This window comes from Coturnix japonica, unplaced genomic scaffold (assembly GCF_054131305.1).
Source record: "Coturnix japonica strain WE unplaced genomic scaffold, WE-NBRP24 Scf101, whole genome shotgun sequence".
In the NCBI taxonomy this organism is placed as follows: Eukaryota; Metazoa; Chordata; class Aves; order Galliformes; family Phasianidae; genus Coturnix; species Coturnix japonica.
In genome coordinates, this window is record NW_028189004.1 from 182,017 (window position 1) to 209,680 (window position 27,664).

At 51.9% G+C, this 27,664-nt stretch overlaps 1 protein-coding gene across 1 annotated transcript in view; it reads left to right on the top strand.

The window, feature by feature from the left end:
• The window catches only part of LOC107307448 (proto-oncogene vav-like), a 109,691-nt gene that overhangs the window by 5,073 nt on the left and 76,954 nt on the right, over positions 1 to 27,664 (top strand). Inside the window, exons 3-9 of the mRNA XM_085534837.1 lie at positions 4,754 to 4,812; positions 9,163 to 9,228; positions 12,469 to 12,577; positions 21,526 to 21,615; positions 22,967 to 23,035; positions 24,738 to 24,844; positions 27,557 to 27,572. Of these exons, the coding sequence (XP_085390963.1) occupies positions 4,754 to 4,812; positions 9,163 to 9,228; positions 12,469 to 12,577; positions 21,526 to 21,615; positions 22,967 to 23,035; positions 24,738 to 24,844; positions 27,557 to 27,572 (516 nt within the window). The remainder of the gene's footprint in view (positions 1 to 4,753; positions 4,813 to 9,162; positions 9,229 to 12,468; positions 12,578 to 21,525; positions 21,616 to 22,966; positions 23,036 to 24,737; positions 24,845 to 27,556; positions 27,573 to 27,664) is intronic.

The following is a 27,664-nucleotide window of genomic DNA, read 5'->3' on the forward strand; positions in this document are numbered from 1 at the left end:
CTATGGGGTTCTATGGGGTTTCTATGGGGTTCTATGGGGTTCTATGGGGTTCCTATGGGGTTTTATGGGGTTCTATGGGGTTTCTATGGGGTTCTATGGGGTTCCAATGGGTTTCCTATGGGGTTCCTATGGGGTTCTATGGGGTTTGGGGTTTCTATGGGGTTTGTATGGGGTTCATATGGGGTTCTATGGGGTTCTATGGGTTTCTATGGGGTTCCTATGGGGTTCTATGGGGTCTCTATGGGGTTCCTATGGGGTTTGGGGTTCCTATGTGGTTCCTATGGGGTTTCTATGGGTTTCTATGGGATTCTATTGGGTTTCTATGGGTTTCTATGGGTTTCTATGGGGTTTGTATGGGGTTCTATGGGATTCTATTGGGTTTCTATGGGTTTCTATGGGTTTCTATGGGGTTTCTATGGGGTTCTATGGGTTTCTATGGGGTTCCTATGGGGTTCCTATGGGGTTTCTATGGGTTTCTATGGGATTCTATTGGGTTTCTATGGGGTTCTATGGGGTTCTATGGGGTTTCTATGGGGTTCTATGGGGTTCTATGGGGTTCTATGGGGTTCTATGGGGTTCTATGGGCTTCCTATGGGGTTCTATGGGGTTCTATGGGCTTCCTATGGGGTTCTATGGGGTTTTTATGGGGTTCTATAGGGTTTCTATGGGGTTCTATGGGGTTCTATGGGGTTTCTATGGGGTTTTATGGGGTTCCTATGGGGTTCTATGGGGTTCCTATGGGTTTCTATGGGGTTCTATGGGTTCCTATGGGGTTCTATGGGGTTTTATGGGGTTCTATGGGGTTCTATGGGGTTTTATGGGGTTTCTATGGGGTTCCTATGGGGTTCTATGGGGTTCTATGGGGTTCCTATGGGGTTTGGGGTTCCTATAGTGTTCCTATGGGGTTCTATGGAGTTCTATGGGGTTCCTATGGGGTTTTATGGAGTTTGGGGCTCCTATAGGGTACCTATGGGGTTCTATGGGGGTTCTATGGGGTTCTATGGTGTTTCTATGGGGTTCTATGGGTTTCTATGGGGTTCCTATGGGGTTTGGGGTTCTTATAGGGTTCCTATGGGGTTCCTATGGGGTTCCTATGGGGTTTCTATGGGGTTTGGGGTTCCTATGGGGTTCCTATGGGGTTCTATGGGTTTCCTATGGGGTTCCTATGGGGTTCCTATGGGGTTCTATGGGGTTTGGGGTTCCTATGGGGTTCTATGGGGTTTCTATGGGGTTTGGGGTTCCTATGGGGTTCAATGGGGTTTTATGGGGTTTTATGGGGTTTCTATGGGGTTTGGGGTTCCTATGGGGTTCCTATGGGGTTCTATGGGTTTCCTATGGGGTTCCTATGGGGTTCCTATGGGGTTCTATGGGGTTTGGGGTTCCTATGGGGTTCTATGGGGTTCTATGTGGTTTGGGGTTCCTATGGGGTTTCTATGGGGTTTGGGGTTTCTATGGGATTCTATTGGGTTTCTATGGGGTTTTCTATGGGGTTCTTTGGGGTTCCTATGGGGTTCCTATGGGGTTCTATGGGGTTCTATGGGGTTTCTATGGGGTTCTATGGGCTTCTATGGGCTTCTATGGGGTTCTTTGGGTTCCTATGGGGTTCCTATGGGGTTCCTATGGGGTTTCTATGGGGTTCTATGGGGTTCCTATGGGGTTTCTATGGGGTTCTATGGGGTTCTATGGGTTTCTATGGGGTTCTATGGAGTTCTATGGGGTTCTATGGGGTCCTATGAGGTTCTATGGGGTTCCTATGGGGTTCTATGGGGTTCTATGGGGTTTCTATGGGGTTCTATGGGTTCTATGGGGTTCTATGGGGGTTCTATGGGGTTCTATGGGTTCCTATGGGTTTCTATGGGATTCTATTGGGTTTCTATGGGGTTCTATGGGGTTCTATGGGGTTTCTATGGGTTCCTATAGGGTTCCTATGGGGTTCTATGGGTTCCTATGGGGTTCTATGGGGTTCTATGGGTTTCTATGGGATTCTGTTGGGGTTCTATGGGGTTCTATGGGTTCATATGGGGTTCTATGGGGTTCCTATGGGGTTTCTATGAGGTTCCTATGAGGTTCTATGGGTTCCTATAGGGTTCCTATGGGGTTCTATGGGGTTCTATGGGGTTTCTATGGGGTTCTATGGGGTTCTATGGGGTTTCTATGGGGTTCTATGGGTTCCTATGGGGTTTAATGGGGTTCTATGGGGTTCCTATGGGGTTCCTATGGGGTTTCTATGGGGTTCCTATGGGGTTTGGGGTTCCTATGGGGTTCCTATGGGTTCTATGGGGTTCTATTAGGTTCTATGGGGTTCCTATGGGGTTCTATGGGGTTTGGGGTCCCTATGGGGTTCTATGAGGTTTCTATGGGGTTCTATGGGGTTCTATGGGGTTCTATGGGGTTCCTATGGTGTTTCTATGGGGTTCTATGGGGTTTCTATGGGGTTCTATGGGGTTCTATGGGTTTCTATGGGGTTCCTATAGGGTTCCTATGGGGTTTCTATGGGGTTTGTGGTTTCTATGGGGTTCCTATGGGGTTCTATGGGTTCCTATGGGGTTTCTATGGGGTTCTTTGGGGTTCTTTGGTGTTCCTATGGGGTTTCTATGGGGTTTCTATTGGGTCCTATGGGTTTCTATGGGGTTTTATGGGGTTTATGGGGTTCCTATGGGGTTCTATGGGGTTCCTATGGGGTTCCTATGGGGTTTGGGGTTCCTATGGGGTTCTATGGGGTTCTATGTGGTTCTATGGGGTTTGGGGTTCTATGGGGTTCCTATGGGTTCCTATAGGGTTCCTATGGGGTTCCTATGGGGTTTCTATGGGATTCTATTGGGTTTCTATGGGGTTCTATGGGTTCCTATGGGGTTCTATGGGGTTCCAATGGGTTTCCTATGGAGTTCTATGTGGTTCTATGGGGTTCCTATGGGGTTCCTATGGGGTTTCTATGGGGTTCTATGGGGTTCTATGGGGTTCTATGGGGTTCCTATGGGGTTCTATGGGTTCCTATGGGGTTCCTATGGGGTTCCTATGGGGTTCTATGGGGTTCTATGGGTTCCTATGGGGTTCTATGGGGTTTCTATGGGGTTCCTATGGGTTCCTATAGGGTTCCTATGGTGTTCCTATGGGGTTCTATGGGGTTCTATGGGGTTCCTACGGGGTTCTATGGGGTTCTATGGGGTTCTATGGGGCTCTATTGGGTTCCTATGGGATTCTATGGGGTTCTATGTGGTTCTATGGGGTCCTATGGGGTTCTATGGGGTTCCTATGGGGTTCTATGGGGTTCTATGGGTTCCTATGGGGTTTCTATGGGGTTCTATGGGGTTTGGGGTTCCTATAGGGTTCCTATAGGGTTCCTATGGGGTTCTATGGGGTTCTATGGGGTTTCTATGGGGTTCTATGGGGTTCTATGGGTTTCTATGGGGTTCCTATAGGGTTCCTATGGGGTTTCTATGGGGTTTGTGGTTTCTATGGGGTTTCTATGGGTTCTATGGGTTCCTATGGGGTTCCTATGGGTTCTATGGGGTTCTATGGGTTCTATGGGGTTCTATGGGTTCGTATGGGGTTCCTATGGGGTTCCTATGGGTTCTATGGGGTTCTATGGGTTCCTATGGGGTTCTATGGGGTTTCTATGGGGTTCTATGGGGTTTCTATGGGGTTCTATGGGGTTTGGGGTTCCTATAGGGTTCCTATAGGGTTCCCATGGGGTTCTATTGGGTTCTATGGGGTTCTATGGGGTTCTATGGGGTTCTATGGGGTTCTATGGGTTCTTATGGTGTTTCTATGGGGTTCTATGGGGTTCTATGGGTTTCTATGGGGTTCTATGGGGTTCCTATGGGGTTCTATGTATTCCTATGGGGTTCTATGGGGTTCTATGGGGTTCTATGGGGGTTCTATAGGGTTCTATGGGGTTCTATGGGTTTCTATGGGGTTCTATGGGGTTCTATGGGGTTCCTATGGGTTCCTATGGGTTCCTATGGGTTTCTATGGGGTTTCTATGGGGTTCTATGGGGTTTGGGGTTCCTATAGGTTTCCTATGGGGTTCTATGTGGTTCTATGTGGTTCTATGGGTTCCTATGTGGTTCTATGTGGTTCTATGTGGTTCTATGGGGTTCTATGGGTTTCTATGGGGTTCTATGGGGTTCCTATGGGGTTCTATGGGTTCCTATGGGGTTCTATGGGTTCCTATGGGGTTCTATGGGGTTCTATGGGTTTCTATGGGGTTCTATGGGGTTCTATGGGGTTCTATGTGTTCTATGGGGTTCTATGGGGTTCTATGGGGTTCTATGGGGTTCTATGGGTTTCTATGGGGTTCTATGGGTTCCTATGGGTTCTATGGGGTTTCTATGGGGTTCCTATGGGGTTTGGGGTTCCTATGGGGTTCTATGGGGTTCTATGGGGTTTGGGGTTCCTATAGGGTTTCTATGGGGTTTTATGGGGTTCCTATGGGGTTTCTATGCGGTTTGGCGTTCCTATGGGGTTCCTATGGGGTTCTATGGGATTTCTATGGGGTTTGGGGTTCCTATTGGGTTCTATGGGGTTCTATGGGGTTCTATGGGGTTCTATGGGGTTCTATGGGTTTCTATGGGGTTCTATGGGGTTCTATGGGGTTCCTATGGGGTTCTATGGGGTTTGGGGTTCCTATGGGGTTCTATGGGGTTCCTATGGGTTCTATGGGGTTCTATGGGTTCTATGGGTTTCTATGGGGTTCTATGGGTTCTATGGGGTTTCTATGGGGCCTGCCCCACATCTCCCCCTGTTCCCGCAGGTGATCGACACTTTGGCCGCGTTGTCCTGGACGCCCCACGCGCAGAACAAGGGGTTAATGTGAGACATGGGGGGCTGCCCCATAACCCACCGCTATGGGGCACAGCCCCACAGCCCCATAGACACACAGCCCCATAGACCCACAGCCCCATAGACCCCCAACCCCATAGACCCACAGCCCCATAGACCCACAACCCCATAGACCCCCATACACCCCCAGCCCCATAAGTACCCCATATCCCCAGCCCCATAGGGTCTGTGACCCCCAACCCCATAGACCCATATCCCCAGCCCCATAGTGTCTGTGCCCCATAACCCCATAGACCCACACCCCCAGCCCCATAAGTACCCCATATCCCCAGCCCCATAGGGTCTGTGCCCCATAACCCCATAGGGTCATTGCCCCATAGACCCATAGACGCATATCCCCAGCCCCATAAGTACCCCATAGGGTCTGTGTCCCATAACCCCCCAGCCCCATAACCCCACAGCCCCATAAGTACCCCATATCCCCAGCCCCATAGGGTCATTGCCCCATAACCCCATAGGGTCTGTGCCCCATAACCCCATAGTGTCTGTGCCCCATAACCCCATAGACCCACACCCCCAGCCCCATAAGTACCCCACATCCCCAGCCCCATAGTGTCATTGCCCCATAACCCCATAGGGTCTGTCCCCATAACCCCATAGTGTCTGTGCCCCACAGCCCCATAGACCCACACCCCCAGCCCCATAAGTACCCCATATCCCCAGCCCCATATGGTCTCTGCCCCATAACCCCATAGACCCACACCCCCAGCCCCATAAGTGCCCCATATCCCCAACCCCATAGGGTCTGTGCCCCATAACCCCATAGACCCACACCCCCAGCCCCATAAGTGCCCCATATCCCCAGCCCCATAGGGTCTGTGCCCCATAACCCCATAGGGTCATTGCCCCATAACCCCATAGACACACACCCCCAGCCCCATAAGTGCCCCATATCCCCAACCCCATAGGGTCTGTGCCCCATAACCCCATAGGGTCTGTGCCCCATAACCCCATATGGTCTGTCCCCTTAACCCCATAGGGTCTGTGCCCCATAACCCCATAGGGTCTGTGCCCCATAACCCCATAGACCCACACCCCCAGCCCCATAAGTGCCCCATATCCCCAGCCCCATAGGGTCATTGCCCCATAACCCCATAGGGTCCGTGCCGCATAACCCCACAGCCCCATAACCCCACAGCCCCATAAGTACCCCATATCCCCAGCCCCATAGGGTCTGTGCCCTGTAACCCCATAGCCCCACATACCTGACCCCATAAGCTCTGTGCCTCATAACCCCATAGACCCACATCCCCAACCCCATATGGTCTGTGCCCCATAACACCATAACCCCCCAGCCCCATAAGTGCCCCATATCCCCAGCCCCATAGGTACCCCATAACCCCATAGACCCCCAGCCCCATAAGTGCCCCATAATCCCCCAGCCCCATAAGTGCCCCATAGGGTCTGTGCCCCATAAGTGACCCATATCTCCTCCCCCAGCCCCATAAGTGCCCCATAACCCCAACCCCATGTGGTCTGTGCCCCATAAGTGCCCCATAAGTCCCCATAGGGTCTGTGCCCCATAACCCCTGTGCCCCATAAGTCCCCATAGGTGCCCCATAAGCGCCCCATATGGTCTGTGCCCCATAAGTGCCCCATATGTTCTGTGCCCCATAAGTCCCCCATAGACCCCCAGCCCCATAAGTGCCCCATATGTTCTGTGCCCCATAAGTGCCCCATAGTGTCTGTGCCCCATAAGTCCCCATAGTGTCTGTGCCCCATAAGTGCCCCATAGGGTCTGTGCCCCATAAGTCCCCATAGTGTCTGTGCCCCATAAGTGCCCCATAGTGTCTGTGCCCCATAAGTCCCCATAGTGTCTGTGCCCCATAAGTGCCCCATAAGTGCCCCATAGTGTCTGTGCCCCATAAGTGCCCCATAGTGTCTGTGCCCCATAAGTCCCCATAGTGTCTGTGCCCCATAAGTGCCCCATAGTGTCTGTGCCCCATAAGTCCCCATAGTGTCTGTGCCCCATAAGTGCCCCATATGTTCTGTGCCCCATAAGTGCCCCATAGACCCCCAGCCCCATAAGTGCCCCATATGTTCTGTGCCCCATAAGTGCCCCATAGTGTCTGTGCCCCATAAGTGCCCCATAGGGTCTGTGCCCCATAAGTCCCCATAGTGTCTGTGCCCCATAAGTGCCCCATAGTGTCTGTGCCCCATAAGTGCCCCATAGTGTCTGTGCCCCATAAGTGCCCCATATGGTCTGTGCCCCATAAGTGCCCCATAACCCCATAGTGTCTGTGCCCCATAAGTGCCCCATATGGTCTGTGCCCCATAAGTGCCCCATAACCCCATAGTGTCTGTGCCCCATAAGTGCCCCATAGTGTCTGTGCCCCATAAGTGCCCCATAGTGTCTGTGCCCCATAAGTGCCCCATAGTGTCTGTGCCCCATAAGTGCCCCATAGTGTCTGTGCCCCATAAGTGCCCATAGTGTCTGTGCCCCATAAGTGCCCCATAGGGTGTGTGCCCCATAAGTGCCCCATAGTGTCTGTGCCCCATAAGTGCCCCATAGGGTCTGTGCCCCATAAGTGCCCCATAGTGTCTGTGCCCCATAAGTGCCCCATAGGGTGTGTGCCCCATAAGTGCCCCATAGGGTCTGTGCCCCATAAGTCCCCATAGTGTCTGTGCCCCATAAGTGCCCCATAGTGTCTGTGCCCCATAAGTGCCCCATAGTGTCTGTGCCCCATAAGTGCCCCATAACCCCATAGTGTCTGTGCCCCATAAGTCCCCATAGTGTCTGTGCCCCATAAGTGCCCCATAGTGTCTGTGCCCCATAAGTGCCCCATAGTGTCTGTGCCCCATAAGTGCCCATAGGGTCTGTGCCCCATAAGTCCCCATAGTGTCTGTGCCCCATAAGTGCCCCATAGTGTCTGTGCCCCATAAGTGCCCCATAGTGTCTGTGCCCCATAAGTGATCCATAGTGTCTGTGCCCCATAAGTGCCCATAGTGTCTGTGCCCCATAAGTGCCCCATAGTGTCTGTGCCCCATAAGTGCCCCATAGTGTCTGTGCCCCATAAGTGCCCATAGGGTCTGTGCCCCATAAGTGCCCCATAGTGTCTGTGCCCCATAAGTGCCCCATAGGGTCTGTGCCCCATAAGTGCCCCATAGACCCCCAGCCCCATAAGTGCCCCATAGTGTCTGTGCCCCATAAGTGCCCCATAGGGTCTGTGCCCCATAAGTGCCCCATAGTGTCTGTGCCCCATAAGTGCCCCATATGGTCTGTGCCCCATAAGTGCCCCATAGTGTCTGTGCCCCATAAGTGCCCATAGTGTCTGTGCCCCATAAGTGCCCATAGTGTCTGTGCCCCATAAGTGCCCCATAGTGTCTGTGCCCCATAAGTGCCCCATAGTGTCTGTGCCCCATAAGTGCCCCATATGGTCTGTGCCCCATAAGTGCCCCATATGGTCTGTGCCCCATAAGTGCCCCATATGTTCTGTGCCCCATAAGTGCCCCATAGTGTCTGTGCCCCATAAGTGCCCCATATGGTCTGTGCCCCATAAGTGCCCATAGTGTCTGTGCCCCATAAGTGCCCCATAGTGTCTGTGCCCCATAAGTGCCCCATAGGGTCTGTGCCCCATAAGTGCCCCATAGTGTCTGTGCCCCATAAGTGCCCATAGTGTCTGTGCCCCATAAGTGCCCCATAGTGTCTGTGCCCCATAAGTGCCCCATAGTGTCTGTGCCCCATAAGTGCCCATAGGGTCTGTGCCCCATAAGTGCCCCATAGTGTCTGTGCCCCATAAGTGCCCATAGTGTCTGTGCCCCATAAGTGCCCCATAGTGTCTGTGCCCCATAAGTGCCCCATAGTGTCTGTGCCCCATAACCCCATAGTGTCTGTGCCCCATAAGTGCCCCATAGTGTCTGTGCCCCATAAGTCCCCATAGTGTCTGTGCCCCATAAGTGCCCCATAGTGTCTGTGCCCCATAAGTGCCCATAGTGTCTGTGCCCCATAAGTGCCCCATAGGGTCTGTGCCCCATAAGTGCCCCATATGTTCTGTGCCCCATAAGTCCCCATAGTGTCTGTGCCCCATAAGTGCCCCATAGTGTCTGTGCCCCATAAGTGCCCCATAGTGTCTGTGCCCCATAAGTGCCCCATAGGGTCTGTGCCCCATAAGTGCCCCATAGGGTCTGTGCCCCATAAGTGCCCCATAGTGTCTGTGCCCCATAAGTGCCCCATAGTGTCTGTGCCCCATAAGTGCCCCATAGTGTCTGTGCCCCATAAGTCCCCATAGTGTCTGTGCCCCATAAGTGCCCCATAGTGTCTGTGCCCCATAAGTGCCCCATAGGGTCTGTGCCCCATAAGTGCCCCATCTCTCCCCCCAGCCCATTCCCCACTGAGGGATTCAATGGGGACGACGAGACCTACAGCGGGTTGTCAGACCTCATAGAGTGAGTTATGGGGTTTGTTATGGGGTTTATTATGGGGTTTGTTATGGGGTTATGGGGTTTCTTATGGGGATATGGGGTTTGTTATGGGGTTATGGGGTTTCTTATGGGGTTATGGGGTTTGTTATGGGGTTATGGGGTTTCTTATGGGGTTATGGGGTTTGTTATGGGGTTATGGGGTTTATTATGGGGTTATGGGGTTTATTATGGGGTTATGGGGTTTATTATGGGGTTATGGGGTTTCTTATGGGGTTATGGGGTTTGTTATGGGGTTATGGGGTTTATTATGGGGTTATGGGGTTTGTTATGGGGTTATGGGGTTTGTTATGGGGTTATGGGGTTTGTTATGGGGTTATGGGGTTTCTTATGGGGTTATGGGGTTTGTTATGGGGTTATGGGGTTTGTTATGGGGTTTATTATGGGGTTATGGGGTTTGTTATGGGGTTATGGGGTTTGTTATGGGGTTATGGGGTTTCTTATGGGGTTTGTTATGGGGTTATGGGGTTTCTTATGGGGTTATGGGGTTTGTTATGGGGTTATGGGGTTTGTTATGGGGTTATGGGGTTTGTTATGGGGTTTGTTATGGGGTTATGGGGTTTATTATGGGGTTATGGGGTTTGTTATGGGGTTTGTTATGGGGTTATGGGGTTTGTTATGGGGTTATGGGTTTATTATGGGGTTATGGGGTTTGTTATGGGGTTATGGGGTTTGTTATGGGGTTATGGGGTCTCTTATGGGGTTATGGGGTTTGTTATGGGGTTATGGGGTTTCTTATGGGGTTATGGGGTTTGTTATGGGGTTATGGGGTTTCTTATGGGGTTTGTTATGGGGTTATGGGGTTTCTTATGGGGTTATGGGTTTATTATGGGGTTTATGGGGTTTCTTATGGGGTTATGGGGTTTCTTATGGGGTTATGGGGTTTCTTATGGGGTTATGGGGTATATTATGGGGTTTATTATGGGGTTTATTATGGGGTTATGGGGTTTATTATGGGGTTTCTTATGGGGTCTCTTATGGGGTTTCTTATGGGGTTTATGGGGTTTCTTATGGGGTCTCTTATGGGGTCTCTTATGGGGTTCCTTATGGGGTCTCTTATGGGGTTTGTTATGGGGTCTTTTATGGGGTTTCTTATGGGGTGGGAGGAAATTCGGGGCCTTTTGGGGTCATTTTATTGGGTTTTGGGTCCATTTGGGCCCCATTTGGGGTCAGTTATGGGTTCATTATTGGGATCCCTTTTAGGGTCCCATTTGGGTTCCCATTTGGGTCCCATTTAGGATCCCATTTAGGGTCCCATTTAGGATCCTTATTGGGGTCCCTTTTAGGTTCCCTTTTAGGGTCCCATTTGGGATCCCTTTTAGGGTCCCTTATGAGGACCCTTATGGGGCCCCTTTTAGGGTCCCTTTTAGGATCCCATTTGGGGTCCCATTTGGGATCCCTTTTAGGATCCTTTTAGGGTCCCTTCTAGGGTCCCACTTAGGTTCCCTTTTAGGATCCCTTTTAGGGTCCCTTTTAGGATCCCTTTTAGGATCCCCTTTGGGTTCCATATTGGGGTCCCTTTTGGGATCCCTATTGGGGTCCCTTTTAGCCTCCCTTTTAGGGTCCCTTTTAGGGTCTGTTTTGGGTTCCCTTTAGGATTTCTATTAGGATCCCTATTAGGATCCCACTTAGGGTCCCATTTAGGATCCCTATTGAGGTCCCATTTAGAGTCCCTTTTAGGATCCCTATTGGGATCCCTTTTAGGGTCCCTTATGAGGCCCCTTATGTGGCCCATTTTGGGATCCCTATTAGGGTTCCTTTTAGGGTCCCACTTGGGGTCCCTCATTAGGACCCTTATGGGTTCCCTATTGGGTTCCCTTTTGGGTTCCCATTTGGGGTCCCATTTGGGATCCCTTTTAGGATCCTTTTAGGGTCCCTTTTAGGATCCCTATTGGGTTCCCTATTGGGGTCCCTTTTAGGTTCCCTTTTAGGTTCCCTATTGGGATCCCTTTTAGGGTCCCTTATGAGGACCCTTATGGGGCCCATTTTGGGATCCCTTTTAGGATCCCTATTGGATTCCCTTTTAGGGTCCCTTTTAGGATCCCTATTGGGGTCCCTTTTGGGTTCCCTATTGGGTTCCCTATTGGGGTCCCTTTTAGGATCCCTTTTAGGGTCCCTATTGGGATCCCTTTTAGGGTCCCTTATGAGGACCCTTATGGGGCCCCTTTTAGGGTCCCATTTAGGATATCTATTGGGTTCCCTATTGGACCCCCTTTGGGTTCCCTATTGGGATCCCTTTTAGGGTCCCTTATGAGGCCCCTTATATGGCCCATTTTGGGGTCCCTTTTAGGCTCCCTATTGGGTTCCCTTTTAAACTCCCTTTTAGGCTCCCTATTGGGGTCCCTATTAGGCTCCCTATTGGGTTCCCTATTGGGGTCCCTTTTAGGTTCCCTTTTAGGGTCCCTATTGGGATCCCTTTTAGGGTCCCTTATGTGGCCCCTTATGTTGCCCATTTTGGGTTCCCTTTTAGGGTCCCTATTGGGGTCCCTTTTAGGATCCCTTTTAGGCTCCCTATTAGGGTCCCTATTAGGATCCCTATTGGGTTCCCTATTGGGGTCCCTTTTAGGGTCCCTTTTAGGTTCCCTTTTAGGGTCCCTATTGGGATCCCTTTTAGGGTCCCTTATGAGGCCCCTTGTGTGGCCCATTTTGGGGTCCCTTTTAGGGTCCCTATTGGGTTCCCTTTTAAGCTCCCTTTTAGGCTCCCTATTGGGGTCCCTATTAGGATCCCTATTGGGTTCCCTATTGGGTTCCCTATTGGATCCCCTTTGGGTTCGCTATTGGGTTCCCTATTGGATCCCCTTTGGGTTCCCTATTGGGATCCCTTTTAGGGTCCCTTATGAGGCCCCTTATGGGGCCCATTTTGGGATCCCTATTAGGGTTCCTTTTAGGGTCCCACTTGGGATCCCTTATGAGGACCCTTATGGGGCCCCTTTTAGGGTCCCTTTTAGGCTCCCTATTGGGTTCCCTATTGGGGTCCCTTTTAGGATCCCTTTTAGGTTCCCTTTTAGGATCCCTTTTAGGGTCCCTTTTAGGATCCCTTTTAGGATCCCCTTTGGGTTCCATATTGGGGTCCCTTTTGGGATCCCTATTGGGGTCCCTTTTAAGCTCCCATTTAGGCTCCCTATTAAGGTCCCTATTAGGCTCCCTATTATGGTCCCTATTAGGGTCAGGGTTGTATTTAGGGTTTCCCCCCCTTCCACCCCATAGCGACACAGCGGAGGAGGACGATGATCTGTACGACTGCGTCGAGGCCGAAGGGGACGACGGGGACGATGTATACGAGGATCTTATGAGGGTCGAAGCCCCCCCAGCCAATGTATGGGACCCCATAACCCACCCTATAAGTGGTTATAGGGTCCCTATAACCCCATAACCCCGTAAGATCCCCTATATGGGACCCCCGACCCCATAACACACCCTATAAGTGCCTTTAGGGTCCCTCTTGGCCCCATAACCCCATAAGATCCCCTATATTGGACCCCTGACCCCATAACCCACCCTATTGGCCCCATAACCCCATAAGATCCCCTATACGGGACCCCTGGCCCCATAACCCACCCTATAAGTGCCTTTAGGGTCCCCATAACCCCATAAGATCCCCTATATGGGACCCCCTGACCCCATAACCCACCCTATAAGTGGTTATAGGGTCCTCATAACCCCATCACCCCATAAGATCCCCTATATGGACCCCCTGACCCCATAACCCACCCTATTGACCCCATAACCCCATAAGATCCCCTATATGGGACCCTTGACCCCATAACCCACCCTATAAGTGCCTTTAGGGTCCCCAGAACCCCATAAGATCCCCTATATGGGACCCCCCACCCCATAAGTAACTTTAGGGTCCCTATAACCCCATAACCCCATAAGATCCCCTATATAGACCCCCCGACCCCATAACCCACCCTATAAGTGGCTTTAGGGTCCCCATAACCCTATAAGATCCCCTATATGGGTCCCCTGACCCCATAACCCACCCTATAAGTGGCTTTAGGGTCCCCATTGGCCCCATAACCCCATAAGATCCCCTATATGGAACCCCTGACCCCATAACCCACCCTATTGAATCCCATAACCCCATAAGATTCCCTATATGGACCCCCTGACTCTATAACCCACCCTATAAGTGCCTTTAGGGTCCCTATTGGCCCCATAACCCCATAAGATCCCCATATGTGGTACCCCCTGACCCTATAACCCACCCTATAAGTGCCTTTAGGGTCCTCATAACCCCATAACCCCATAAGATCCCCTATATGGGACCCCCAATCCCATAACCCACCCTATAAGTGGCTTTAGGGTCCCCATAAACCCATAAGATCCCCTATATGGACCCCCTGACCCTATAACCCACCCTATAAGTGCCTTTAGGGTCCCTATTGGCCCCATAACCCCATAAGATCCCCTATATGGGAGCCCCGACCCCATAACCCACCCTATAAGTGCCTTTAGGGTCCCCATAACCCCATAAGATCCCCTATATGGGACCCCCCAACCCCATAACCCACCCTATAAGTGGTTATAGGGTCCTCATAACCCCATAACCCCATAAGATCCCCTATATGGGACCCCCGACCCCATAACCCACCCTATAAGTGGCTTTAGGGTCCTCATAACCCCATAACCCCATAAGATCCCCTATATGGACCCCCTGACCCCATAACCCACCCTATAAGTGGTTATAGGGTCCTCATAACCCCATAACTCCATAAGATCCCCTATATGGACCCCCTGACCCTATAACCCACCCTATAAGTGCCTTTAGGGTCCTCATAACCCCATAGCCCTATAAGATCCCCTATATGGGAGCCCCTGACCCCATAACACACCCTATAAGTGGTTATAGGGTCCTCATAACCCCATAACCCCATAAGATCCCCTATATGGGACCCCACAACCCCATAACCCACCCTGTAAGTGGCTTTAGGGACCCCATAACCCCATAAGATCCCCTATATGGGAGCCCCTGACCCCATAACCCACCCTATAAGTGGCTTTAGTGTCCCCATTGGCCCCATAACCCCATAAGATCCCCTATATGGACCCCCTGACCCCATAACCCACCCTATAAGTGGCTTTAGGGTCCTCATAATCCCATAACCCCATAAGATCCCCTATATGGGACCCCCCAACCCCATAACCCACCCTGTAAGTGGCTTTAGGGACCCCATAACCCCATAAGATCCCCTATATGGGACCCCCCGACCCCATCACCCACCCTATAAGTGGCTTTAGGGTCCTCATAACCCCATAACCCCATAAGATTCCCTATAGGGAACCCCCGACCCTATAACCCACCCTATTGGCCCCATGACCCCATAAGATTCCCTATACTTGACCCCCGGCCCATAACCCATCCTATAAGTGCCTTTAGGGTCCTCATAACCCCATAACCCCATAAGATCCCCTATATGGGACCCCCAATCCCATAACCCACCCTATAAGTGGCTTTAGGGTCCCCATAAACCCATAAGATCCCCTATATGGACCCCCTGACCCTATAACCCACCCTATAAGTGCCTTTAGGGTCCCTATTGGCCCCATAACCCCATAAGATCCTCTATATGGGAGCCCCTGACCCCATAACCCACCCTATAAGTGGTTATAGGGTCCTCATAACCCCATCACCCCATAAGATCCCCTATATGGGACCCCCTGACCCCATAACCCACCCTATAAGTGGTTATAGGGTCCCCTTAACCCCATAACCCCATAAGATCCCCTATATGGGACCCCCTGACCCTATAACCCACCCTATAAGTGGTTATAGGGTCCTCATAATCCCATAACCCCATAAGATCCCCTATATGGGACCCCCACCCCATAACCCACCCTATAAGTGGTTATAGGGTCCTCATAACCCCATAACCCCATAAGATCCCCTATATGGACCATCTGACCCCATAACCCACCCTATAAGTGGTTATGGGGTCCTCATAACCCCATAACTCCATAAGATCCCCTATATGGACCCCCTGACCCCATAACCCACCCTATAAGTGCCTTTAGGGTCCCCAGAACCCCATAAGATCCCCTATATTGGACCCCCCACCCCATAAGTAACTTTAGGGTCCCTATAACCCCATAACCCCATAAGATCCCCTATATGGGACCCTTGACCCTATAACCCACCCTATAAGTGCCTTTAGGGTCCCCATAACCCCATAAGATCCCCTATATGGGACCCCCTGACCCCATAACCCACCCTATTGAATCCCATAACCCCATAAGATTCCCTATATGGACCCCCTGACCCCATAACCCACCCTATAAGTGCCTTTAGGGTCCTCATAACCCCATAACCCCATAAGATCCCCTATATGGGACCCCCAACCCCATAACCCACCCTATAAGTGCCCTTAGGGTCCCCAGAACCCCATAAGATCTCCTATATGGGACCCCTCGACCCCATAACCCACCCTATTAGTGGCTGTAGGGTCCCCATAACCCCATAAGATCCCCTATATGGGACCCCCCGACCCCATAACCCACCCTATAAGTCGCTTTAGGGTCCTCATAACCCCATAAGCCCATAAGATCCCCTATATGGACCCCCTGACCCCATAACCCACCCTATAAGAGGTTATAGGGTCCCCATAACCCCATAACCCCATAAGATCCCCTATATGGGACCCCCAACCCCATAACCCACCCTGTAAGTGCCTTTAGGGTCTCCATAACCCCATAAGATCCCCTATATGGGACCCCCCAACCCCATAACCCACCCTATAAGTGGCTTTAGGGTTCCCATAACCCCATAACCCCATAAGATCCCCTATATGGGACGCCTGACCCCATAACCCATCCTATTGGCCCCATAACCCCATAAGATCCCCATATGTGGTACCCCCTGACCCTATAACCCACCCTCTAAGTGGCTTTAGGGTCCCTATTGGCCCCATAACCCCATAAGATCCCTATAACCCCATAAGATCCCCTTTTAGGGTCCCTATAACCCCATAACCCTATAAGATCCCCTATAACCCTATAGGATCCCGTATAACCCCATAACCCCATATAGAGGCAGGCATTGGACCGCCGTCAGCGCTGCCTGCAGGAGCTGAGGCTTAGGGTCCCTATAACCCCATAACCCCATAAGATCCCCTATAACCCCATAAGATCCCCTTTTAGGGTCTCTATAACCCCATAACATCCCCTATAACCCCATAACATCCCCTATAACCCCACAAGATCCCCTATAACCCCATAAGATCCCCTATAACCCCATAAGATCCCCTTTTAGGGTCCCTATAACCCCATAACCCCATAAGATCCCCTATAACCCCATAAGATCCCCTATAACCCCATAAGATCGCCTATAACCCCATAACCCTATAGGCTCCCCTATAGGATCCCATATAACCCCATAACCCCATAAGATCCCCTTTTAGGATCCCTATAACCCCATAGCCCCATAAGATCCCCTTTTAGGGTCCCTATAACCCCATAACCCCATAAGATCCCCTATAACCCCATAACCCTATAGGATCCCCTATAGGATCCCCTATAAGATCCCCTATAACCCTATAATACAGAGGCCGGGGCCGGACCGGAGGCAGCGCTGCCTGCAGGAGCTGAGGCTTAGGGTCCCTATAACCCCATAAGATCCCCTATAACCCTATAGGATCCCCTATAACCCTATAAGATCCCCTATAACCCCATAAGATCCCCTATAACCCTATAAGATCCCCTATAACCCCGTAAGATCCCCTTTTAGGGTTCCTATAACCCCATAAGATCCCCTATAACCCTATAAGATCCCCTATAACCCCATAAGATCCCCTATAACCCTATAGGATCCCTATAACCCCATAACCCTATAGGATCCCCTATAGGATCCCCTATAACCCTATAGGATCCCTATAACCCCATAACCCTATAAGATCCCCTATAGGATCCCATATAACCCTATAGGATCCCCTATAGGATCCCCTATAACCCTATAGGATCCCATATAACCCCATAACCCTATAAGATCCCCTATAGGAACCCTATAACCCTATAAGATCCCCTATAACCCCATAACCCCATAAGATCCCCTATAACCCCATAAGATCCCCTATAACCCCATAAGATCCCCTTTTAGGGTCCCTATAACCCCATAACCCCATAAGATCCCCTATAACCCCATAAGATCCCCTTTTAGGGTCCCTATAACCCCATAACCCTATAGGATCCCCTATAACCCCATAAGATCCCCCATAACCCTATAGGATTCTCTATAGGATCCCCTATAACCCTATAAGATCCCCTATAACCCTATAGGATCCCCTATAAGATCCCCTATAACCCCATATAGAGGCCGGCCCCGGACCGCCGTCAGCGCTGCCTGCAGGAGCTGAGGCTTAGGGTCCCTATAACCCCATAAGATCCCCTATAAATCCCATAAGATCCCCTATAGGATCCCTATAACCCCATAACCCTATAGGATCCCTTATAACCCTATAACCCCATAACCCCATAAGATCCCCTATAACCCTATAAGATCCCCTATAACCCCATAAGATCCCCTTTTAGGGTCCCTATAACCCCATAACCCCATAAGATCCCCTATAACCCTATAAGATCCCCTATAAGCCCATAAGATCCCCTTTTAGGGTCCCTATAACCCCATAACCCCATAAGATCCCCTATAGGATCCCTATAACCCCATAACCCTATAGGATCCCCTATAGGATCCCCTATAAGATCCCCTATAACCCTATGGGGTTTCCCATATAGAGGCCGGCCCCGGACCGCCGTCAGCGCTGCCTGCAGGAGCTGAGGCTTAGGGTCCCTATAACCCCATAACCCTATAGGATCCCCTATAACCCTATAACCCCATAACGCCATAAGATCCCCTATAACCCTATAAGATCCCCTATAACCCCATAAGATCCCCTTTTAGGGTCCCTATAACCCCATAACCCCATAAGATCCCCTATAACCCCATAAGATCCCCTTTTAGGGTCCCTATAACCCCATAACCCTATAGGATCCCCTATAAGATCCCCTATAACCCTATAGGATCCCCTATAGGATCCCCTATAGGATCCCCTATAACCCCATAACCCTATAGGATCCCCTATAGGATCCCCTATAAGATCCCCTATAACCCTATAATACAGAGGCCGGGGTCGGACCGCCATCAGCGCTGCCTGCAGGAGCTGAGGCTTAGGGTCCCTATAACCCCATAACCCCATAAGATCCCCTATAACCCCATAACCCTATAGGATCCCCCATAGGATCCCCTATAACCCTATAGGATCCCATATAACCCCATAACCCTATAAATCCCCTATAACCCTATAGGATCCCTATAACCCCATAACCCTATAGGATCCCCTATAGGATCCCCTATAACCCCATAAGATCCCCTATAGGATCCCCTATAACCCTATAGGATCCCCTATAACCCCATAAGATCCCCTATAGGATCCCCTATAACCCTATAGGATCCCATATAACCCTATGGGTCCGCCCCATACAGAGGCCGGGGCCGGACCGGAGGCAGCGCTGCCTGCAGGAGCTGAGGCTTAGGGTCCCTATAACCCCATAACCCCATAAGATCCCCTATAGGATCCCTATAACCCCATAACCCTATAGGATCCCCTATAGGATCCCCTATAAGATCCCCTATAACCCTATAATACAGAGGCCGGGGCCGGACCGGAGGCAGCGCTGCCTGCAGGAGCTGAGGCTTAGGGTCCCTATAACCCCGTAAGATCCCCTATAACCCCATAACCCTATAGGATCCCCTATAACCCCATAAGATCCCCTTTTAGGGTCCCTATAACCCCATAACCCCATAACATCCCCTATAACCCCATAAGATCCCCTATAACCCCATAAGATCCCCTTTTAGGGTCCCTATAACCCCATAACCCCATAAGATCCCATATAACCCCATAAGATCCCATATAACCCTATAAGATCCCCTATAACCCCATAAGATCCCCTTTTAGGGTCCCTATAACCCCATAACCCCATAAGATCCCCTATAACCCTATAAGATCCCCTATAACCCCATAAGATCCCCTATAACCCCATAAGATCCCATATAACCCCATAACCCTATAGGATCCCCTATAGGATCCCCTATAAGATCCCCTATAACCCTATAATACAGAGGCCGGGGCCAGACCGGAGGCAGCGCTGCCTGCAGGAGCTGAGGCTCAGGGTCCCTACAACCCCATAAGATCCCCTATAACCCTATAGGATCCCCTATAACCCCATAACCCCATAACCCTATAGGATCCCCTATAACCTTATGGGGTTTCCCATACAGAGGCTGGCCCCGGACCGCCGGCAGTGCTGCCTGCAGGAGCTGAGGCTTAGGGTCCCTATAACCCCATAAACCCATAAGATCCCCTATAGGATCCCTATAACCCTATAACCCTATAGGATCCCCTATAGGATCCCCTATAACCCTATGGGGTTTCCCATACAGAGGCCGGGGCCGGACCGGAGGCAGCGCTGCCTGCAGGAGCTGAGGCTTAGGGTCCCTATAACCCCATAACCCCATAAGATCCCATATAACCCCATAAGATCCCATATAACCCTATAAGATCCCCTATAACCCCATAAGATCCCCTTTTAGGGTCCCTATAACCCCATAACCCCATAAGATCCCCTATAACCCTATAAGATCCCCTATAACCCCATAAGATCCCCTATAACCCCATAAGATCCCATATAACCCCATAACCCTATAGGATCCCCTATAGGATCCCCTATAAGATCCCCTATAACCCTATAATACAGAGGCCGGGGCCGGACCGGAGGCAGCGCTGCCTGCAGGAGCTGAGGCTTAGGGTCCCTATAACCCCATAAGATCCCCTATAACCCTATAGGATCCCCTATAGGATCCCCTATAACCCCATAACCCCATAAGATCCCCTATAACCCCATAAGATCCCCTATAACCCCATAAGATCCCCTTTTAGGGTCCCTATAACCCCATAACCCCATAAGATCCCCTATAACCCCATAACCCTATAGGATCCCCTATAGGATCCCATATAACCCCATAACCCTATAGGATCCCCTATAGGATCCCATATAACCCCATAACCCTATAGGATCCCCTATAGGATCCCATATAACCCTATGGGGTTTCCCATACAGAGGCCGGGGCCGGACCGGAGGCAGCGCTGCCTGCAGGAGCTGAGGCTTAGGGTCCCTATAACCCCATAAGATCCCCTATAGGATCCCTATAACCCCATAACCCTATAGGATCCCCTATAGGATCCCATATAACCCCATAACCCCATAAGATCCCCTTTTAGGATCCCTATAACCCCATAACCCCATAAGATCCCCTATAGGATCCCTATAACCCCATAAGATCCCCTATAGGATCCCTATAACCCCATAACCCTATAGGATCCCCTATAGGATCCCCTATATCCCATATAGAGGCCGGGGCCGGACCGGAGGCAGCGCTGCCTGCAGGAGCTGAGGCTTAGGGTCCCTATAACCCCATAACCCCATAAGATCCCATATAACCCCATAAGATCGCCTATAGGATCCCTATAACCCCATAACCCTATAGGATCCCCTATAACCCTATAACCCCATAACCCCATAAGATCCCCTATAACCCTATAAGATCCCCTATAACCCCATAAGATCCCCTATAACCCTATAAGATCCCCTATAACCTCATAAGATCCCCTATAACCCCATAAGATCCCCTATAACCCCATAACCCTATAGGATCCCCTATAGGATCCCTATAACCCCATAACCCTATAGGATCCCCTATAACCCTATAACCCCATAACCCCATAAGATCCCCTTTTAGGGTCCCTATAACCCCATAACCCCATAAGATCCCCTATACCCCCATAAGATCCCCTTTTAGGATCCCTATAACCCCATAACCCTATAGGATCCCCTATAAGATCCCCTATAAGATCCCCTATAACCCTATAAGATCCCCTATATCCCATACAGAGGCTGGGGCCGGACCGCCGTCAGCGCTGCCTGCAGGAGCTGAGGCTTAGGGTCCCTATAACCCCATAACCCCATAAGATCCCCTATAGGATCCCTATAACCCCATAACCCTATAGGATCCCCTATAGGATCCCTATAACCCCATAACCCCATAAGATCCCCTATAGGATCCCTATAACCCCATAACCCTATAGGATCCCCTATAGGAACCCTATAACCCCATAAGATCCCCTATAGGAACCCTATAACCCCATAAGATCCCCTATAACCCCATAACCCTATAAGATCCCCTATAAGATCCCCTATAACCCTATAATACAGAGGCCGGGGCCGGACCGGAGGCAGCGCTGCGTGCAGGAGCTGAGGCAGACGGAGGAGAAATACACGGAGAGCCTGGAGGCCATTTGCACTGTGAGCCTGTAGGGGGCGCTGTGGGGTTATGGGGTTATATGGGGGTATATGGGGTTATATGGGGTTATATGGGGTTATATGGGGTTATATGGGGTTATGGGGTTATATGGGGTTATATGGGGTTATATGGGGTTATATGGGGTTATGGGGTCCTTATGGGGTCTTTATAGGGTTGTTATGGGGTCATTGGGGGGGGGTATGGGGTCATTGGGGGGGGTTATGGGGTCATTATGGGGTCCTTATGGGGTGGTTATGGGGTTATATGGGGTTATGGGGTCTTTATAGGGTCGTTATGGGGTTATGGGGTCTTTATGGGATCTTTATGGGGTCCTTATGGGGTCGTTGTGGGGTTATGGGGTCTTTATGGGGTCCTTATGGGGTTATGGGGCTATATGGGGTCCCTATGGGGTTATGGAGCACTATAGGGCTATATGGGGTTATGGGGTCCTTATGGGGTCCTTATGGGGTTATGGGGTCCTTATGGGGTTATGGGGCTATGGGGTCTTTATGGGGTCTTTATGGGGTTATGGGGTCCTTATGGGGTCCTTATGGGGTTATGTGGTCAGTTATGGGGTCATTATGGGGTCCTTATGGGCTTATGGGGTCCTTATGGGGTCGTTATGGGGTTATGGGGTCCTTATGGGGTCTTTATGGGGTCCTTATGGGGTTATGGGGTCCTTATAGGGTTATGGGGTCCTTATGGGGTTATGGGGTCTTTATGGGGTCTTTATGGGGTTATATGGGGTTATATGGGGTTATGGGGTCCTTATGGGGTTATGGGGCCGTTATGGGGTCGTTATGGGGTCCTTATGGGGTTATGGGGTCTTTATGGGGTCTTTATGGGGTTGTTATGAGGTTATGGGGTCCTTATGGGGTTATGGGCTCTTTCTAGGGTCGTTATGGGGTCGTTACGGGGTTATGGGGTCTTTATGGGGTCTTTATAGGGTCTTTATGGGGTTATGGGGTCCTTATGGGGTTATGGGGTCCTTATGGGGTCCTTATGGGATCCTTACGGGGTTATGGGGTCCTTATGGGATCCTTATGGGGTCCTTATGGGGTTATTATGGGATCCTTATGGGGTCCTTATGGGGTCCCTTTGGGGTCCTTATGGGATTATAGGTCCTTATGGGATCCTTACGGGGTTATGGGGTCAGTATGGTGTCCTTATGGTGTCCTTATGGGGTCCTTATGGGGTCCTTATGGGGTCCTTATGGGATCCTTATGGTGTCCTTATGGGATCCTTATGGGGTCCTTATGGGGTTGTTATGGTGTCCTTATGGGATCCTTATGGTGTCCTTATGGGGTCCTTATGGGATCCTTATGGGGTCCTTATGGGGTCCATTTCCCTCAGCACTTCCTGCGCCCGCTGCGTCCGTTCCTGCAGCCCCAGGACATGGAGAGTGTGTTCATCAACATCGAGGTATATGGGGGGGGGGGCACACATTGAATGGGGGGGTATGGGGTCCTTATGGGGTCCTTATGGGGTTATGGGGTTTTTATAGGGTTGTTATGGGGTCCTTATGAGGTTATGGGGTCTTTATGGGGTCCTTATGGGGTCCTTATGGGGTTATGGGGTCCTTATGGGGTCATTATGGGGTTATGGGGTCTTTATAAGTTTGTTATGGGGTTATGGGGTTATGGGGTCTTTATGGGGTCCTTATGGGGTCCTTATGGGGTTATGGGGTCTTTATGGGGTCCTTATGGGGTCCTTATGGGGTTATGGGGTCTTTATGGGGTCTTTATGGGGTCCTTATGGGGTTATGGGGTCTTTATGGGGTCGTTATGGGGTCCTTATGGGGTTATGGGATCATTATGGGGTTATGGGGTCCTTATGGGGTCCTTATGGGGTTATGGGGTCTTTATGGGGTCCTTATAGGGTCCTTATGGGGTTATGGGGTCTTTATGGGGTCCTTATGGGGTTATGGGGTCCTTATGGGGTTATGGGGTCTTTATGGGGTCCTTATGGGGTCCTTATGGGGTTATGGGGTCTTTATGGGGTCATTATGGGGTTATGGGGTCTTTATGGGGTCATTATGGGGTCCTTATGGGGCTATGGGGTCCTTATGGGGTTATGGGGTCTTTATGGGGTCCTTATGGGGTCCTTATGGGGTTATGGGGTCTTTATGGGGTCCTTATGGGGTCCTTATGGGGTTATGGGGTCTTTATGGGGTCTTTATGGGGTCCTTATGGGGTTATGGGGTCTTTATGGGGTCGTTATGGGGTCCTTATGGGGTTATGGGATCATTATGGGGTTATGGGGTCCTTATGGGGTCCTTATGGGGTTATGGGGTCTTTATGGGGTCCTTATGGGGTCCTTATGGGGTTATGGGGTCTTTATGGGGTCCTTATGGGGTCCTTATGGGGTCATGGGGTCTTTATGGGGTCCTTATGGGGTTATGGTGTCTTTATGGGGTCCTTATGGGGTCCTTATGGGGTCCTTATGGGGTTATAGGGTCCTTATGGGATTATGGGGTCTTTATGGGGTCTTTATGGGGTCCTTATGGGGTCCTTATGGGGTCCTTATGGGGTTATGGGGTCATTATGGGGTTATGGGGTCTTTATGGGGTCGTTATGGGATCCTTATGGGGTCTTTATGGGGTCCTTATGGGGTTATGGGGTCATTATGGGGTCATTATGGGGTCCTTATGGGGCTATGGGGTCTTTGTGGGGTCATTATGGGGTCTTTATGGGGTTATGGGGTCATTATGGGGTCCATATGGGGTCATTATGGGGTTATGGGGTCATTATGGGGTCCTTATGGGGTTATGGGGTCTTTATAGAGTTGTTATAGGGTTATGGGGCTATGGGGTCTTTATGGGGTCATTATGGGGTCCTTATGGGGCTATGGGGTCCTTATGGGGTCCTTATGGGGTTATGGGGTCTTTATGGGGTCCTTATGGGGTTCTTATGGGGTTATGGGGTCTTTATGGGGTTATGGGGCACCCATTTAATTGGGGGGGGGTCACCCATTGGGGGTCCTTAACCCCCCCCCCCCCTTATAGGAGCTGTTAATGGGGGGGGGGTCTCCCATTGGGGGTCCTTAACCCCCCCCCCCGTTATAGGAGCTGTTAATAGGGGGGGTCTCCCATTGGGGGTCCTTAGCCCCCCCCCCCATATTATAGGAGCTGCTGCAGCTGCACCGTTTGTTCCTGTCGGAGCTGAAGGCGGCGACGGGGGGCGACGGGGGGGGCAGGGGGCTGGCAGCGCTATTCATGGCTTATAAGGAGAGGTGAGGGGGGGGTATATGGGGGGTAATGGGGGTAATAGGGGGGGGATAGGAGGTAATGGGGGGATAGGGGGGTTAATGGGGGGGCATAGGGGGGGTAATGGGGGGCATAGGGGTGTATTGGGGGGGTAATAGGGGGTAATGGGGGGTAATGGGAGGTATAGGGGGGTTAATGGGGGGTATAGGGGGGTAATGGGGGGGGGATATGGTGTAATGGGTGGTATTGGGGGGGTATAGGGGGGTTAATAGGGGGTAATTGGGGAGGTATGAGGAGGGATAGGGGGTAATGGGGGGGTAATGGGGGGGTATGGGGATAATGGGGGTTATGGGGGGGTAATGGGGGGGTATAGGGGATAATGGGGGGTAATGGGGGGGAAATGGGGGGGTAATGGGGGGTATAGGGTGGTAATGGGGGGTATAGGGGGGTTAATGGGGGGGTAATGGGGGGTATAGGGTGGTAATGGGGGGTATAGGGGGGTTAATGGGGGGTATAGGGGGGTAATGGGGGGTATAGGGGATAATGGGGGTTATGGGGGGGTAATGGGGGGGTATAGGGGATAATGGGGGGTAATGGGGGGGTAATGGGGGGGGTAATGGGGGGTTATAGGGTGGTAATGGGGGTATATGGGTGGTTAATGGGGGGTATAGGGGTGTAATGGGGGGTTTGGGGGGGTCTGGAGGGGTAATGGGGGGGTATTGGGGGGTATGGGGGGGTCTGGGGGGGTAATGGGGGGGTATAGGGGGTTATTGGTGGGGTAATGGGGGGGATAGGGGGTTATGGAAGGTATAGGGGGGTTAATGGGGGGTAATGGGGGGGTAATAGGGGGGTATGGTGGGGTAATGGGGGTTATAGGGGGGTAAAGGGGGGTAACGGGGGGGTAATGGGGGGGTATCGGGGGGTATAGGGGGTTATAGGGGGGGTAATGGGGTTAATGGGGGGCTGGAGGGGCAGGTGGCTGGCAGCGCTGTTCATGGCATATAAGGAGAGGTGAGGGGGGGGTTATAGGGGGGGTAATGGGGGATATGGGGGGTTATGGGGGGATAATGGGGGGATATGGGGGGTTATGGGGGGATATGGGGGGTTATGGGGGGGTAATGGGGGGATATGGGGGGTTATGGGGGGGTAATGGGGGGATATGGGGGGGTAAAAGGGGGGTTAGGGGGTTATGGGGGGGTAATGGGGGGATATGGGGGGGTAATGGGGGGATATGGGGAGTTATGGGGGGGTAATGGGGGGATATGGGGGGGTAATGGGGGGATATGGGGGGTTATGGGGGGGTAATGGGGGGATATGGGGGGTTATGGGGGTGTAATGGGGGGATATGGGAGGGTATGGGGGGTAATGGGGGGATATGGGGGGTATGGGGGGATATGGGGGGTTATGGGGGGGGTAATGGGGGGATATGGGGGGTTAATGGGGGGATATGGGGGGGTAATGGGGGGATATGTGGGGTTTGGGGGGGTAAAGGGGGGTTATGGGGGGGTATGTGGGGATATGGGGGGGTAATGGGGGGATATGGGGGGTTATGGGGGGGTATGGGGGGATATGGGGGGGTATGGGGGGATATGGGGGGTAATGGGGGGATATGGGGGTATGGGGGGGTAATGGGGGGATATGGGGGGGTAATGGGGGGATATGGGGGGTAATGGGGGGATATGGGGGGTTATGGGGGGGCAATGGGGGGATATGGGGGGGTAATGGGGGGATATGGGGGGTTATGGGGGGTAATGGGGGGATATGGGGGGGTAATGGGGGGATATGGGGGGTTATGGGGGGGTAATGGGGGGATATGGGGGGGTAATGGGGGGATATGGGGGGTTATGGGGGGTTATGGGGGGATATGGGGGGTTATGGGGGGGTAATTGGGGGGATATGGGGGGGTTAATGGGGGGATATGGGGGTATGGGGGGGTATGGGGGGATATGGGGGGTTATGGGGGGGTAATGGGGGGATATGGGGGGTTATGGGGGGGTAATGGGGGGGGCAGGGGGCTGGCAGCGCTGTTCATGGCCTATAAGGAGAGGTGAGGGGGGGTCTTATATGGGGTATAATGGGGGGATATGGGGGGTTATGGGGGGGTAATGGGGGGATATGGGGGGTTATGGGGGGGTAATGGGGGGATATGGGGGGTAATGGGGGGGTAATGGGGGGATATGGGGGGTTATGGGGGGTAATGGGGGGATATGGGGGTTATGGGGGTAATGGGGGGATATGGGGGGTTATGGGGGGTAATGGTTGTGGTAATGGGGGGATATGGGGGGTTATGGGGGGTAATGGGGGGATATGGGGGGTTATGGGGGGGCAATGGGGGGATATGGGGGGGTAATGGGGGGATATGGGGGGTTATGGGGGGGTAATGGGGGGATATGGGGGGTTATGGGGGGGTAATGGGGGGATATGGGGGGTTATGGGGGGTAATGGGGGGATATGGGGGGGTATGGGGGGATGGGGGGATATGGGGGGTTATGGGGGGGTAATGGGGGGATATGGGGGGGTAATGGGGGGATTTGGGGGGTTATGGGGGGGGTAATGGGGGGATATGGGGGGTTATGGGGGTAATGGGGGATATGGGGGGTAATGGGGCCGTTATGGGGGGATATGGGGGGTTATGGGGGGGTAATGGGGGGATATGGGGGGGTAATGGGGGGCTATGGGGGGATATGGGGGGGTAATGGGGGGGCAGGGGGCTGGCAGCGCTATTCATGGCATATAAGGAGAGGTGAGGGGGCGGTATATGGGGGGGGTCTTATATAGGGGGGGTAATGGGGGGTAATGGGGGGTAATAGTGGGGTATGGAGGGGTAATGGGGGTTATAGGGGGGT